The 16776-nt window shown below is 39.4% G+C and overlaps 1 protein-coding gene across 2 annotated transcripts in view; it reads right to left on the reverse strand.

The window, feature by feature from the left end:
• triob (trio Rho guanine nucleotide exchange factor b) overlaps window positions 1-16776 on the reverse strand; it is a 117365-nt gene that overhangs the window by 12500 nt on the left and 88089 nt on the right. For both annotated transcript variants that reach the window (XM_059338642.1, XM_059338643.1), the window contains exons 35-38: window positions 15753-15892; window positions 14990-15089; window positions 9729-9981; window positions 114-400 (exon numbers count right to left, since the gene is read on the reverse strand). In XM_059338642.1, the coding sequence (XP_059194625.1) occupies window positions 114-400; window positions 9729-9981; window positions 14990-15089; window positions 15753-15892 (780 nt within the window). The remainder of the gene's footprint in view (window positions 1-113; window positions 401-9728; window positions 9982-14989; window positions 15090-15752; window positions 15893-16776) is intronic.

Consider the following 16776-nt stretch of genomic DNA (forward strand, 5'->3'; position numbering starts at 1 on the left):
CTGGAGAAAGAGAGAAGAAGAAGATTGATGATCACTTGGCAGGTCAGAACTTAAACTCTGTCTGTGTATTTTTTTTTACAGTGTTGGTTATCTACCGCTTTATCTGTTCTTACTTCTTCCAGTGTCTCGTCCTGTGGTGTAGCGGCGCTATCGTCAGAGTCTTTCTGCGAGCCAGCCATTGTGTCCATGTTCTTCCTTGTGCCGTCACGGTTCTTCTTGTGCTTGTGGGCCAGCTTCTTGACGTGGCCGTCAGCTTTTCCAGAGCTCAGGCGCCGTACGGGGCTGGTCAGCCACTTCCTTAAGGTGTTCCCAGGACGTTTTGGGCCTGGTGAGCTGTGAGGACCCAGGGTTTGGCTGGAGCCTGGTTGTAGGGCATCATTACTGGATACAGACAAGGTGTCTAAAGGTGAAAGGGAGAAAAGATAGAGAGGGTTGGTAATGATCATATCACAATAATATAGACATAATCCGTGATTGAAATGTACACAAAGGGGTTATGTCACCAAAAAACAACAACACATGACTGGAACTTGCTATTACAGTAGTACATTGATTAGCAGGTCTTTATATTCAGGGAGTAACACTAGATAACAACTAAACCATTTGATTCATTTTGTGTGGTGCTGTAAAAAGAGCATTTACATCAAATATGCTTGTAAACACAGTAAAACAGTCCTAGATTTTGTAGGTTATTCAACTGAGAAGTGAGCAATATGCCATATTTCCATTTATAACTCTTCTTTTACAAATGTGCATTGATATACCTAATTTGGTCAATGTTTACGATTTGGGCATATTCGATTTTTAGTTATTATCAGTAACCATTTGTCTTCTTTCTACATTGATGCTGTGTACATATATAATCTATTCCATAAATTGTGGAGACAACCATTATCAACACTCTAGTCACCATATAGGCATGTAAGTTTGCATTTAGTAAGAGAACATTGAGCAAATGCTATAAAAAAAGTGTGCTTTTGTTTGTTTGTACAGGGTCTGTATGTGTTATGTGCAGGCTGGCCTCCTCTTCACAGCAATGGTGGCGCCTTAGGGAATCTGTAGGAGGAAAGCAATTCTTCGACGAGTGATGGAGCAATGAAAAAATAATGCAGGATAAAGGGATGCTTGAGGCTGTCTGAATGCTACAAAGATACATCCACCTGTCTATCTCACCTGTCTGCTCATTGACTCAAGTTTTCCTTCCTACTTTTAGCCAAACCCGTTTTCTCCTCCATAACACTGATGTTACCTCAATAGTTTTCCGAAACATCATCAAAAATATTGCTGCAAAGGAACCAAATTGACTGGCTCAACAAGCTATCTCACCAAGGAGTCTTGTGTGGATAATGCCAAGGTTGGATTTCTTTGTATGCTGTCACACTGCGCAACATGACCCAAACTCTGACACAACACAGCATTCCCTGGACAAGACCTCCTGTAAGAACTCAAGGTTCAATTCAAGAGTATCCCTTACTCTGCTGCCAATACAAGAGAATGAAGAAAAACAACTCCTAATAATATAGGATGTTGAAATGCAAAACTTATCAGAACTGTAGCTGAACTAAATCAGAAAAGTCTGAAATGGAGGATGGTACTCTCCTTGCATCACATCACATTGTGAGTTGTTGAGCTTAAAGCAAGATACTTTGCAGTAGATTAACTAGAGAGTCGCCGATTCGAATCCCGGGACTGACAGGTCTAGGACTGAAGTGCCCTTGAGCAAGGCACCTAACCCCTTGCACAGCTCCCCGGGCGCAGTAATGTGCTGCCCACTGCTCCTTGCATGGTGTGTTCACTTGTGTGTAAAAAAGAATGGGTTAAATGTAGAGGTTGAATTTCCCCATTGTGGGATTAATAAAGTAACCTTCTTCTACTTCTAAAGAGAATAAGAGCTCAGCCTCTCCATCATTTAGCCATTAAATTGGTGAAAAGTGGTTAAAAAGGTGCAGCTGCTAAGGATTAAACCAAGTGACCAAGCTGAATGGCTCTTATGAATGGCAGGTAGGGAAATTCTGCCTTCCATCATTGGACACTTTTACACAGCCTGAATAAACACATCAGCATGTGAACGTGCGTGTCAGTCAGTCAGCCTTTGGGAGACTTATTTTAACTGTGCTCTGCTGATACAAAGCATGTGTTCTCCGATCGCATGCAATGGAAGAAGAAAGCACTGTTCCAGGAATAACAAGCATCTTCCACACCAATAAGACTCTGAAGCCATCTTATCTAAGACTCCTTTTACCATTTCACTCTGACAAGCCAAGGTCATTCAGAGATATCCTCAGTATACTGAGTGATAACAGTCCTGATCTTTCACTGATTCTGTAGTGCTTAGGTTGCCTCATGCAGGATTTTCTTAGCCATGAGTCAAGCGAACAATAATGTGAATAAGTCAAGGTAGAGCATGTGAGATCACATCTTTTTATCCTGTTTTCATCCTGCAATCTATTTTTTTACCAGACAGAAAGTCAGACAGATACCACTCCATCCCCTAGTGAAGGGGAAGCATGAGCTGCTCTGGAGATCTATAAATTCCACCCAAAGGGCATATAAAAACACAAGGAGGTGTGCAGGGGTTGTCCGTTCGCTTGAGGCCAATCTGATGAAAATCCATTTTGTTGGCACAAATCTTTACATGCAACCTTCCATTTTTAGTGCAGAACTGGGGGATGCTGTGTGATTTACCAAGCTCCACCATCTCCCCTGCAGTACCAAATGAAAACCAGAATCACAACTGCTAGTTACGATACTGGCCTGGAATGTTTTAGTCATGGGTACAATCATGGAGACTATTACAAGCTATAATTCTGATGATACTGAATACCTTAGCATTTACTATTGTTGGTCTCCAAGGACTATTGAAACTTTTGTTCATGCATTTTGTACATTGTTAGTTCAGTGGATAACATTTTATCCGTTATTCATACTAAGACCAAAAAGTACAGGTGCTGATGAGGCCTTTGAATTATACAGGTTTCAAAGTCCTAAATACTTTGGGTAAATGACTGTAAGTGGACACTTGAGCATAACATGACTGTTATTTTATAATGTAAACCAGGCCCCTTTCTGGTATTTTTAACATAACTGGAAAACAACACTGAAAGCCCACAGCACACACCTACTAGCGTACCTAATCCATGGTTTAGCACCTAAGTGGAAACTTGTGCTTTTAAAGGGAATGAACCCGGGAGTCAGACACAGGAGTCAGGACTTTTCATGTAGAGCAAACAGACCGTGATTCCTGGAGACACACTGAGGTCATAACCTAACGTGTAACCATGCTTTTAGCAAGTATGTCTATGCTAATTCATCAAAGGCTGCTGGCCAGTCAAATATTTTACACAGTCAATTAACCCCAATTGGGTTTCTGGTGAGAAACAATTACTTTTATCTCTTTGAATTCATCATTTAAATAGAAAATGTAAAACTTTAATAATGTATTTTGTGGCTCCAGTTGTCTGGGAATAATGCATCAATAAGTAAATGTGGAATAATATATACACAGAAGCCTAACTACTCTATTCGTTCTGCAATGTGAATTAATGCACATCAATATGAAATACAGCTTCAGTAATAATTGAACAATGGCTAATGTGGTCTTTTTGGCTTAAAGCATAAATAAGTAAAGAATTCCACCTCCTGTCTTTAATGTGTCATGAGTAAAATGTTCTTTTGACAGTCAGATAAACATCTGGCGCTATCTACATGCTCTGATTAGATTGAAGAGGTCGCGCTAACAGGGATATATTGGGTGAAACATGGGGTCAGTGGCCTTGACACATTCCTCCTCAGTAGAAAATAACCCTAGGGATACACATACACATACACACGGGGCATGACCATTGCCCTTTGCCCTGCAGGGTGTCAACTCAGGAACAGCTGGTCAGGCTTGCGTTCATGGGAAAGAAAAATTGGGGACACGGTTCGTTTGCAAGAAGGACCCTAAGAGTTTGTTAACTTTTTAATCATTGCCTTTAAATAAATAGTTATGTTTGAGTTATGAAACTATTTAAAAACTATTAATTGAAGAAATACAGCATCAACCAACCCTACTACTGTATGCTACTTCACACAATATGCTTTCAAAATCTGGAAATTACATCTTGTCTCATCTGGTAAACTTGTAATAACAAATGCAAAAGAAAAAAAATATATATATATATACATATACATATATATTAAAGAATGAGCTGCAGAGCTGGAAGATACTTGACTTTATATAGCAAAACCCTATTAGGATCATTTATGTCAGTAATTCTGTAAACATCTTAAGTCGCTATAAAAACCAATGTAATGTCTTATCTTTGTTATAGCCAATATTTTCTTATATCGTTTTGCTGCAACAGTTTGTTCATCTTTGCTAAATTAATTTTTCTGACTCAATTAATGAAGTGTTGTCTCTGTCTTTTTTGGATCAGAGTAATCTTGCTCACTTCCTGGTTAATTCCAAAATAAACTAATTAGAGCATCATCCCGCTGAGACAACTGTGATAATAATTGGAGTCATACACTTTATGTATTTATTATGTATTTAGTTTATGTATCATTAGTGTTTGTGCACAAACTGCATGCATGCCTATACATGCCATATAGCATACTTTAAGGGCACGTTTATATATATATATATATATATATATATACTAACTGCCTCCACCATCTGTTTGAACTTACAAAATTCAGCATTGCTATTGGACATGCAAAGCCAAATAAGATTTATATTCCACCTCCTAATAATACCATTGTCTCAGTTTAACTCTGTGGGCTGATAGTCCTGAGAAGAGACCAACCAAGAGTCCACCAGATGCTCTCCACTGCATCAGATGTTTGCTAATTTATCTGAAAGCTACTGACACACTATCATAATTCAGTCACTGCTCATTCACACTACTGCAAAGAACACGCAAGATTTACAACTTTGTGTGTGTGCTTCCGTCTCAGAATAGAGGTAGGGGAGGGGCTGTCGTACAAGTGGAGTGATCCCGAAAGTCTGCGCATTTCAACAGAAGCATGCCTGGGATTCCAGAGGTGTCACCAGGGGAGCATCATTAGTGTGGTCTTATCTTCCCCAGGAGAAGTGATACAAACACTCAGACACACACAAACATCAGTTGGTGTGGTTGCTGCGTGTCAGAACGCCCCAGGGGGTTTGGCTCATCTGTAAAAATGTGGACAATCCTGGAGAGGGCTTGCCACCAGCAGCCATAGTTAGGGAGGGCGTGGGGTTGGGATGGGATGGGAGATAAGGGAGAGTTAAGAGACCACCCACTACATATTCCGTCAAAACTAGTCTGATATTTAACTCGTCTGATGCTTTATTATACTGTATATTCAAAAATAAACAACAAAAGGCTTGGAAATGTGTGAATCTCCTTATTTTCATGTTGTTGTCTATTGTATTGTATTCTATTTGACCTCATTATTGTTTTTTCACCCTTGGGTCTACAATAACACCCTCTGCCCATCTGTGCAGCACTCGCCTGACCTGCCATACAAATAGGGACAAAGATATAATCTTGTCGATGTAATTTCAGTAGATTTAATATCTCATCACATAACAGTGCATTCACCAAATTACTTTCACTGCCATAATGGCATAACATAATCCACACTTGATTAATGAAAGCCCTATGCATCAAACCCATTTGAAAATAGGTGATCTGAGTGAATCTGAGGCTGAAATCAGATAAACTGTCAAAAAGAAAGTGAACAGCCAATAATACAAAACTGGTGAACCAGAGCAACTTATAACTTCTGCCAACGTTCTGTCACAACTTTCCGGTCTTTTTATACAATATAGTATTAAAACAGAAATTGCAATTTTGATCTCCATAATTATCTGCTGCAGAATAGAAAAACAGTGTTTGGAAAAAACCTACCCTGACATAAACAGAAGCGCAGGAAGATTACTTATGTTCTACATAATATGCCCTTACTCATGTATTACACATGATAGAGGCACCTACCCAGGTCCAGCAGCCAGAACTTGCAGTTGTCAGAGTGTCCTCCTTGTGCTGAATCCATTGAGCAAAAAGGGTTAAGAGAAACCAAGGACTCAATTCCACGGGCCATGTCAGTCAAATATCAATCTAGATTCCTCTGGAATTCTGACTTCAAATATTCCCTCAGAGCATCTCCACAGGAACGACAGCTGGCTTTAAATTCCCATACAAAACCTCACATTGTTAATGATGATTAAAAGTAAAAAAAAAATTCTGCAGTAACTGCGTCGCTAAAATCCCAGAGAGAAAGTCCAGCGTGGAGAAAAAGAAAAAGTCAAATGCAGCATTATAGAGTAGGATGTTTTCTCTCTCTCTCTCTTTGTATCTCCTTCCCTCCCTCTCTCGTGAGTGGGCTGCTGTGAGGATATTGGGCAAGCCTCCACTGTGCCTCTCTGTTCCAAGGGGATGTCTGTAAACATGCAGCACATCTACCGTATTACCCTTTGTAGAAGCACCCACTCAGTTTGTGTGGGTGGGTGCATATTTTACAGCCATTAGGATGCATACAAGTTGTGCAGTATGCTTGGAACAAATATAGACTTGGTTATGAAATCCAAGAGAAGTGAACAGCAAAATGCTCAGTAGAAAATCTGTTTCCTATTCAGAGGTTGGTTACAAATTTCAGCTCATTTTCCTGGTATTCCGAATTTCCATTGGGGGTTTAAAAGGTCCGAGTTATTTTTTTAAGGACTCCTATATATATATTCAACAGTTAGCTCTGCTCTGCTACATCTGCATTTTATCTGACACACTGTGCAGTCCACAGTAGCTGTGCAGGCAAGATGCACAAAGGTGTCCTTGTTAAACCATGAGTGTGTGTTTGTGTGTCTGTCTCCCTGGGCTCTAAACACACACTATCCTGTAAGAACACGCACACACTTGTTCATACACAGCCCTGGACTGACTCTCTGCTCTGCTCTCTTTCAGAGTTCGTTTATCAATTACACTGTCATTAAGCTTGTACCTTTTTATTCATTTCATTATGAGAGCCACTGAGAGTCAGCCTGCATGCTTTGGCAAAGGGGGGAATTCCAGTTATCTAACTGAAAATGTGGTTAGTGCATAAATGAGTGTTCTAAACCTGATTTTACAGGAATGTGTAGGTTTAGGCAGCTAGATGAACAAAACAGGACACAAAAACACTCTGAACACATGATAAAGATGTGAACTACTGTTATTTCACACATCCTATAATCAGAGCAGACAACCAGCTGCCAGCTATACACTTTGCAGGTCAATCCTACTGAATGTGAACCATTCTATTCCACTCTATTCTGTTATTCCAGACACAGACATTGGCCCACAACAGTCAATTGTTCCTGCTTGTAAAACACAGCAGGAAAAGGGGAGATTTCCTGGAGAACACTAATCCCCTGAACCGTCATCCTTCCACAACTTTGGACAAAGTGGTCTACATGGCTGGTCTGTAAACACTAAAGGGCTGACAAAGTAGCAAAGACATTCTTTTTGTCATCCTTGTCTTCTCGTCCTCAGCAACAGCCTTTTTTAACCACAGCAACCCCTGCAGTGAGAAGCTCCTTTTCATCACTCCTACTGGCCACACAAATACACACACAGTACAAACAGTGAGGGTTGGTTAGGCTCAACCAAGGGACCACAGAAAGCCAGATATAACAAGAGCCTCTGTAAGCAAAACAGAAATGAGAAACAGTGAAGCTGCAGTTGAAAGTGTAAAATAAGTAGTTGGGAAATTCTACCCTTCTCCCTGTGCTGTAGGAGTAAATCATTCAGCTAATTCTAAAATTGTGTGTCTCTGTATGCACAATCCAAGCATCCTGTAATTTTGAAAACAAATGCAAACCTTTCTCATACTGACTACAAAGAGCCTGCCAGCAAAATATTTGTATGCTATATTACCATAGAAACAAGCAGTGTAGCTCTCACCCACTCTTCCAGATTAAAGAGGGAAAGACACAAGTAGAAATTTCTGTCAAGACATGATGACGGCAGCTCATAACTACAACGAAGCAAGCGTCAAATAGGGGTCATGTCAGTGTATAGAGTCCTTATTTATTCTTGTTCAACACTGGTCTGATTAGGATTTTCAAGTAATTTTGGCCACAAGAAAAATATATTAAGACAATCAAAATAGTTGGGATGCTGTGTGTAATGTAAATTAAACAGAATATAATAACTTGCTCATTCTTTTTTGACAGATATACAATTAAATCTGTATATTAGTGTAAATGTACAATAAGCAATTCAGTATCAATTAGTACATTAAATATATGGTTTGTCAGTTTTCATGTGAATATATGTAAGAAGTGACACTTTTGCAAACTTTTTTTTTGTAAAATATAGTGATAGTAAAGTACACACAGTATTTATCAATCTGTCTATCTAGAACTTGAGATAAGATCATGATTATGAAAAGACTGCAATCAGCCCTGACTGCTGAGGATTAGTAAGACAGCAGATGACATTGCATCTTGCCAGAGTGGAAAACAAACCAGTTCTCCCAATGAAGAAAGCAGTCACCATCACAGAGACAGATTTAACAACAGTGCACACCATTATGGAACTGGATAGCACCAGGAACATGGTCCCCACCTACTGGTTAAGGAAACCACAATCCACTAGAACAATATCTATCAGCCACCTGAGCCAGCTAGTGGGCATTAGTCTGACAGCATGAGTCAAATACATGCTCAGGGAGATTACAGATATAGGTTGACTGGATGTGAAGAATAAAAGGATGAAATGAAATTAACAGGATACATCCATCATTATCAATCCTGCACTGCAATGCATTACTGCTATTAAGAAAAATATTTTATATTGGACACAAAGAACTGTCGGACAATAATCCTTTATTAATATTAAAAATGGGGGATTGTGGATATTACAAAATTAATCATATACATTGTCATGTAATTAATGCCATGCTCCAAACTATATCCTATTTAATTCACATGTCTGATGTATCCAAATATACTGTAGATATCAGACTAATAAATTAATCATGTCATATTTATGTCTACTGAACCATTCCCACATGTCTAACAGTAGTGTGTTGTGTTAATTCTCTGGCGGATATGATTCAGCAATATTTCTTTTATTCGTACCAATGCTGGTGTGAGGTTAACACTTGGAATGAAAAACCTTGGGGACCACATTTTTAACTTGTCTTAAAAAGACCTTTTGGGCACGGCAATGGATGCAGATTCTGACATTATATCTCTCAGGGTTGCACACTAGCAGGGCGTTTTTAATATTTCATGTTTTAATATTTTCAAGACAATATAAGTGTGTCTGAATGTAATAAGATCTGTGGATGTTAACAGTACTCGGGATTCAAAGGTTGAAATGATTTTAAGATAATTGAAAGAGAGCTGTGCTTCAAGCAGGCTTTCTACAGTTGCATAGCAACACCTAGAAATACATGTACGTGCTCCGCCAAGCAGCTGTTTGGTGAGAAGTGAAGGTTCTGCAGGTCACCATGATATGTGTGCAAACAAGAAATACATCGTAGTAGCTTTTCCTAATGTTTCAAGTGCCCATATTTGCATGGATGTGACAAGCAGATGTTGGGTGAGATAAAAAAGATTCTGCAGGTTGCCTTTGCTGTTTCCAAACATAAAACACATGCAATTAGCTTTTGCTAATGTGTAAAGATGTTACTCAATACAAACAAACAAACAAACAAAAAGACAAGAAAAAACCTCCACTCTTCCCATCAGTGTGTTAATGAAAACATTCTCATCCTACCTTTGTGGTTGAAGAGCCCCTCCATCTCCATGGAGGACCTGGAGTGAGCTATACAGAGCATGGAGCAGGGTACGATGCCCTCCTGGGCTGGAGATCGGTCAGTGGTCCTCACCAGGCACCAGTCCGGCTTGTCGTGGAGTCTTTCCAGAACCTCCACAGTCTGGCCTCGCCGCACTGTCAGCTCACCACTGCTACCACCATTACTGGCCACAAAGTCATGGATGACCACTGTCAACTCACAGCCCCCGGACAGCTGAAATGGAAGAAAGAGGTCTGTAAATACCTATTGACAATCTGTTCATGTCACTGAAGTTCTACCGTTCACAAGCAACGTCAACATAATCATCCAAGATATTAAATTAAATTATACTTAACAAGGAATACAACTAAATAATAAGAAACTAAATAACAGATATTATGTGTTGTTGTTGTTAAGTGATAAACTGTGATAAGAGTAAACCGGCGACCTCCAATGCTGAATAATGAAGCCAGTAAGTAAGTAAGTAAGTGCCAAAACCTGCAGTTCCTTGAACAGCCACTAGAGGCTGGTTCCATCAGTGAATCAATCCCATTGACCACAATGTTAAAATGTCCAACTCTGAAGGAATAAACCCAAAACAAAATGGTTCTGGTTTCTAGAAGTAATTCCCTGGTCATGACAACCAAAAGGCAGGTGATTTTTTTATTTTTATAAACTCACTTTAAAAAAAACCCATTATATTAAGGCTTTAAGTAAAAGCCCTTTCAGACAAAATGTATCAACGGCACAGCTGTGCTCTGAAATGGACTTTTGTTACACCCATGCTTTGCTCGATGTAGCGCACCGATTGGCTAGCTTGTGCTTCTGGTGCAGGTGCAGCACGCTGCAACGTTAGTCGGATGTCTGCTGAACCCAGCAGAGAGCACAGCTCAAACTGTGTTGTGTCTGAAAGGGGCCATTGTGCATAACTAAGAGCGTGGTAGCAGGTGGATGCCAACACAGGTTGCTAGGAACTGCATTTGGCTTGCCTCAGCTCCACCCACGCTCCACCCCTTGGCCCATTTTTGGATTAGCTGGGAGTTAGGGGGCGTCAGGCAGTGCCAAGATGGCGACAACTGGATTTTAGTAATCTTACCACAAATATTTCAAAAAGTAAAGATACTACAGTATGAGTAGCTGGAACTATAGCTGCTGCCAACAAGTATGGTCATTCAGCAGTGTTGGAATGTAACAGAGTATATTTACTCAAGTATTGTATAACTTCTACACCACATTCATTCAGTAAATTTACTTTTGACATCACTCAATGGAATGAATGGGCTCTCAGAACAAAAAGCAAATATTCCCACACAACATCATTTGATAGCAGCCCAGGTCCTCCAGCAGCACTGAAGTGAAAGTGTACACGCACTGATGACTGGTGACTCATTCTAGCACAACTGAACAAAACGACACACCGACGTTCTGACATTTATCATCTAAGTGTCTAAGAAAAGAAAGGCAATATTAGACAGGTGAAACAAGGTGGAATTAGTCACTTTGCTCACTGGTAATTCTCAAAGGTTTTTCTGTTCAACACGTGACTGCAAATGCAGCTGCTGGTTGCTATTAAGACTTCGATCTCTGCGTCATTCTACAAATATGAAATACAAAAGCACATACGATTTAAGATTGTCTGTGGCAAAGTTAAAATTAATTGGCTTTATTGAACGAAATAAAGAAAATACATTCTACAAGTGTCTAATAATGGGTAGCCTGTCCATTTTGTTGTACATAGCAATGGACCTTATTCAATTTCATGCTTTCTTAATTCTTCACTTAACATTATTATTACTATTATTATTTTTTTGTTCCACAGTAAATTTAATAATTTAAAAAATACATTAAGAGTTTTAAAGTATAAAATATATATATATAATATTTCTGATCATCTTGTGATCATTTATATAAAATTACACCTCATGGCCGATGAGAACAGTCTTATACATAAGTTCCACAATTAGTCATACAGTTAATAATATCTACATACCCAGCAGACTAAAAATCATTCACACATTCCATGCATGCAAAGGTTTCTTGCTGCTTAAATAAGACACATGTCCCTACTTTCTATTGTATGTATATAGTTTTCCTCGTGTCCTTTAGAACTGAAATAGACTAAATTGATCATTTGAAAGATCTTCACTGTTAAAATGTCAAAGAAATGCATTTTCCCTGCAGAGGACATGATTTGCAACATACCCTTTGGTAGTGTGGTAAAGCCAGAGAGCTGAGGAGTTGAGAAACGGGATGTGAGATCCTGTTCTCCAGTTTCTCCATTGTTTTCCACTCCCTCATTGCGATAGAAGTCCCAAAAAACTAGATAACTCTACAGCAATCCACTGAAAAATTTCCTAAATCACAATGAGAAGTTTCTCACAAGGTAAGCAAAAGCTGTCTGGAAAAAGACTACAGATGATTTAAGTTTTGGAATATTTCCTCTGGGAAAACAGCCCTAAATAATTACAATCAAGATCCATTATAACATCCCACAGCTAGAAAAGTTGCTGCCGTCCACTGAAATGGTCAACAGCGCTCCTCTCTGGGTTCTTACAATCAGACTATTGAAGCTTAAAGGATCTGGTCTGTTGTGTGTCTCTTCCCCAGAGCGGAACAGTTAATCCATCCTTGTCTTTAAACAAGTGTTGCCCCCCAATTGAGCTCACTAATGTCCGTTGACCAACAAAAAATACTCGAGAAAATTAGAAGGAAAAAAAAGCCCACAGAATATTGCCAGAATATTTTGCTGTTTTGAAGTAAAGTGTGAGATCGATGGCCGTGAGGACTTAAGACTGTGCTCTCCTGTCTGGCATACAGACGAGCATCCTCTGTGAAGAGAGCGTGGGAGGCTGAAGCTGCTGACACACAAGTCACTCACTAAAGCAGAGACACAGGAACATAGGCGCACACACACACACACACACACACACACACGCACACACACACACACACACACACACACACACACACACACACACACACACACACACTAACACAAACACACCACTGTCACTGCCTTTTGAATGAGAGGTCTCACAGAGACTCCTCACAGAGAAGGAGATAGAGAGAGGCATTCAAAAAGCTAGATTGAGGCACATTTCTTTATGCATGTGTTGTGTTTTGAATGTTTGTGCTTGTGAGTATATCCTCAAAGGTATAAAGTAGAATTTTCATAAATCCTTGAAATTAATGACTGAATTGCAGCTCCCTGTTGCTTGAACATTCTTGCAGTCCAAAGGTGTGAGCGAGCATCCTGGTCATCAGCCAAAACAGTGATGTGATAAACAAGACTGAATGTGGTTGACCGGAATCATGTGGATAGATGCAGTATATAAAGTCACACTGTAATTATAGTTTGAATGATGTTTTGATCCCCTAAACCAAACAAAGGTCCCTACATGTATCCAATGCCCTTCCAATACTGACCCTAGTGTCGGTCACATTTCTCTTTGGCCAGATGGCGATAAAACTTGGTCTCTGTGTTGTGGTGGGTGCTTGTTAATGTTATACTGTGTTCTATCTCTTGCTGTTGCCCTGTGTTGTATTGTGTTTTTTAGAGTGTGAGACTTTGTTGTTGCTGTTTGAAAGGCTTGTTTGTTTGTGTTAGGTTTATGTTATTTGTTCCTGCCCAGGGGCTACAGATGAAATTTAGCTCGTAGCTAATTCTGGTACGGCTGAGAGCCATGCACTGTCCCTGTTAAATAAACGAATAAATGAAATGAAATGAAATACCCTTTGGATTTTACCTGCAAAACAATCCTGAGTTCTTTACATAGAAATGAGTCCACAGGCTGTTTCAGGCAACCAAGAAAGTCAGGAAGGGTCTTAATTTTGAAGTTATGTTATAATCTGTTCACACATTGGCAATAAAAAGTTATTAATATGTGTAAATTGATTCATTTACTGCCTTTAACTGAGGGAACAATTACTAATTAATTATGTCTGTGATAGTTTGATACAAGAGGATAAACTTGAACATGCACTGCTAAGAGCCTCCTTTTACAGTTTGGTTTCATGCTACATGAAACAACTACATTGCTGAGCTTTGTGACCATGACAGTGAACACACTAAGGCAATTTTCTTATTTTCCTTATTAGCAGCAGAAATGTATGAGGCAGAGCTGGGGATAGTCCAATTGAAGTGTGAAAATAATGACCTCATGTAAGAATCCACCGCTACAATTTATAATTAGTATGACATAAAAGTATGGACATATTTTTTTTTAATCTATGTGTGCTGGTGTGTGTGTGTTAGCTTTACAGTTGCTCATATTGAGCGTAGGAGGACAGGCCTTCTGTGGTGCGATTACCAGATATAACCACGCTGACGGTCCCCCGTTTCACAGCGAGCAAAGATTCTCTCTCTCTATCTCTCTCTCTCTCTCTCTCTCTCTCTCTCTCTCTCTCTCTCTCTCTCTCTCTCTCTCTCTCTCTCTCTCTCTCTCTCTCTCTCTCTCTCTCTCTCTCTCTCACACACAAACAGACACTGCTTTAAAGCTCTGTCAGATGGACCTCCTTACACAATCAAACACTTTCACAGGAAACTAGTTGAGGAGAGTTGCCCGCATCTAATTAGGATGCAGCTTCTGTCGTGTGATGGCATGTTAGAGACCACTGACAGATTAGCTACATACTGACTGAATGACAGAGCTACACTTCCTCACCAAATGTAAAAAATATGAACTAATTAGAGAAACATATTTCCAAAAATTTGAATCCGTCAAAAAAGGTTTTTTAAAATGGTCAGATGAGGAAAAACTGCCGCTCCTCCTCGGGGAAGAGTCACAGAGCTCTAGATTAGCAACAGTCTATGTTTCTGCCTGTCACACACTGAGAGATAGCGAGTGACACACAGCTGTTGGTTGTTCTGTTTTTATTTTCTCTTTTTTTTTTTTTTGCTGGGACAGTTAGATTGTATAAATTATATGTTGATTGTAAATATTGCTTTCTTTTATTGTTATTAGTTTTTCTTTTCTTTTAAAATGAATAACAGAATTATAATAATTTATTGTAAATATTGCTTTCCTTATCTTGTTATCTTTTTTTCTGATGGTTGCTTTGGCAATATATACATTGTTACGTCATGCCAATAAAGCCAATTGAATTGAATGAACTGAGTAGTGTGGCATGTGAGTGGAAATAAAAACATAAAATAAACTGAGAATTTGGTGAATCACTCAAGTGCTGCAAAGTACATTTTAGCAATGAAGAAGAGTAGAAGATTGCTGTGGGGGTGTCCTACCTTGTCACTGTCCAGAGTGTTCTGGGATGTACGTGAGGCAATCGAGATGGTATCTGGTTGGCTGCTGGCGTCTCCCTGGCTGTCCAGCTCCTCTCCGTCCCTGCAATCAGGCATTATCATTACTGTCATTCTACCATTACTATTATTAATAGTCATTATTTTTTAAATAGATCTAGTGATCTAAATATTGGTTATTGGGAATCACAGACAAAATTACAACACAATACCATCACAATATGTTGCCTGCTATGACTTAGGAAGAGGAAAATGGCTGAAAAGCAGCAATTATATATTTATTTACTGTGCTGTGGAGTCAGTTTCACAAATTTTGGTAACTAGAAAAAACATATGTACAGCAAAGTGCAAAGAGCCTTAGCTTAGTGCCTCTTTAACACACACACTGATGCAACTTATCCATGTCCATGTGTGCCATCATTCCAGTGTAAAGTAGCCATAAACTGCCAGAAAGCAGAACAGTTCTGGACTCAAAATATTTCAAGAAAGGATACAACTATGCCTCACTAAAATGTTTTCAAGCGGTGTAAATTAAATTACAGAAAACTCCCTTTTGAGTTTCTTCTTTGACACTGGAAGTTTACTCTTATATATTTGAGAGGCTCCACCATGAAGAGTCATGAAGTAATAACTCTGGTAAATAAAATTCATGGAAAATCATTTTAGATAGGTATATTAGGTATATTCCTATATTGGTTTTTGTCCCACCCATATTCTGTAACAGTACAGTAATGCAATATCAGCTCACCGTCTGCCTTTATGTTTAGCTGTGGTGGCTTTAGGGATGTGAATGGGCTCCTTCAGAGCTCCCCGCAGGTGGACAGTTCGCTCCTGGATGACCTCCCGAATGTGTTTGATCCAATCCTGCTTGTTCTCAATACTTGAAGCCTGGGACACAACACATAATAGGGCCACAGAGAGGTTAGGTTTACAAGTTCTAGTTCTTGTATGCACAAGTGTTTTGTAAGCTGTAAATTGTCTTCTTTTCCGGATTTTTCATGTAAAAATACAGACAGAACATAAAATCAACTACAAAAGATGTGAACAGTGGAGAAAAATAAAAGCTGTTGCCCTGTTGACTTTGCTTCAGTGAATTAATTGTTGACCCATAACACATTATCAGGTTTAATTTAGCAATTATATATTTCTGTCTGATCCCTCATGAGTGCTTTGATCCCAGCAATCTTGTACTTGAGCAGATCGTCAGACACAATGTTAAATGACGACAACTGTGCCTCCTAAACTCCACTTAGGATTCCACAGATAGACGCTTAATGTCAGCCCTGAGTTTATTTACGTCACTGAGCCAATGCAACCCTGTATTTAGCATATGACTATACCAGTCTGTGTCTCTCTTCCTCATTCACTTAGCAACCAGCAGCATCAAGGCTGCAGTGGCACCGTGTTACATAAGACACAGATTTAGGATGGTCATCAGAAGTTATGTAATAAGACAGATAGCTGTACAGCACATATTCACACATTGTAACACATACAGTGGGATCCACAAGTTTTTGTCTTTGTCTCTGTCAGTCTCAAAAGCAAACACATATCTACACACGCGCACATGCACGCACGCACACACAACCTGCATGAAACATTGCTTCTGACTCACTGTGAGAACTACCAAGTTGTTTGCGAGTTTGGATTATGACCCATCAACTGCTATGCTAATGTTTCCGTGTAATGAGTGAATAAGTAGCAGAAAGTAACACTCCACCCTCCTACAGGGATTGAACTTTCTTGGCAGAAAAGAGAAGACTATGTAGGAT

The sequence above is a fragment of the Centropristis striata genome, chromosome 8, assembly GCF_030273125.1.
Source record: "Centropristis striata isolate RG_2023a ecotype Rhode Island chromosome 8, C.striata_1.0, whole genome shotgun sequence".
NCBI classification, from domain to species: domain Eukaryota; kingdom Metazoa; phylum Chordata; class Actinopteri; order Perciformes; family Serranidae; genus Centropristis; species Centropristis striata.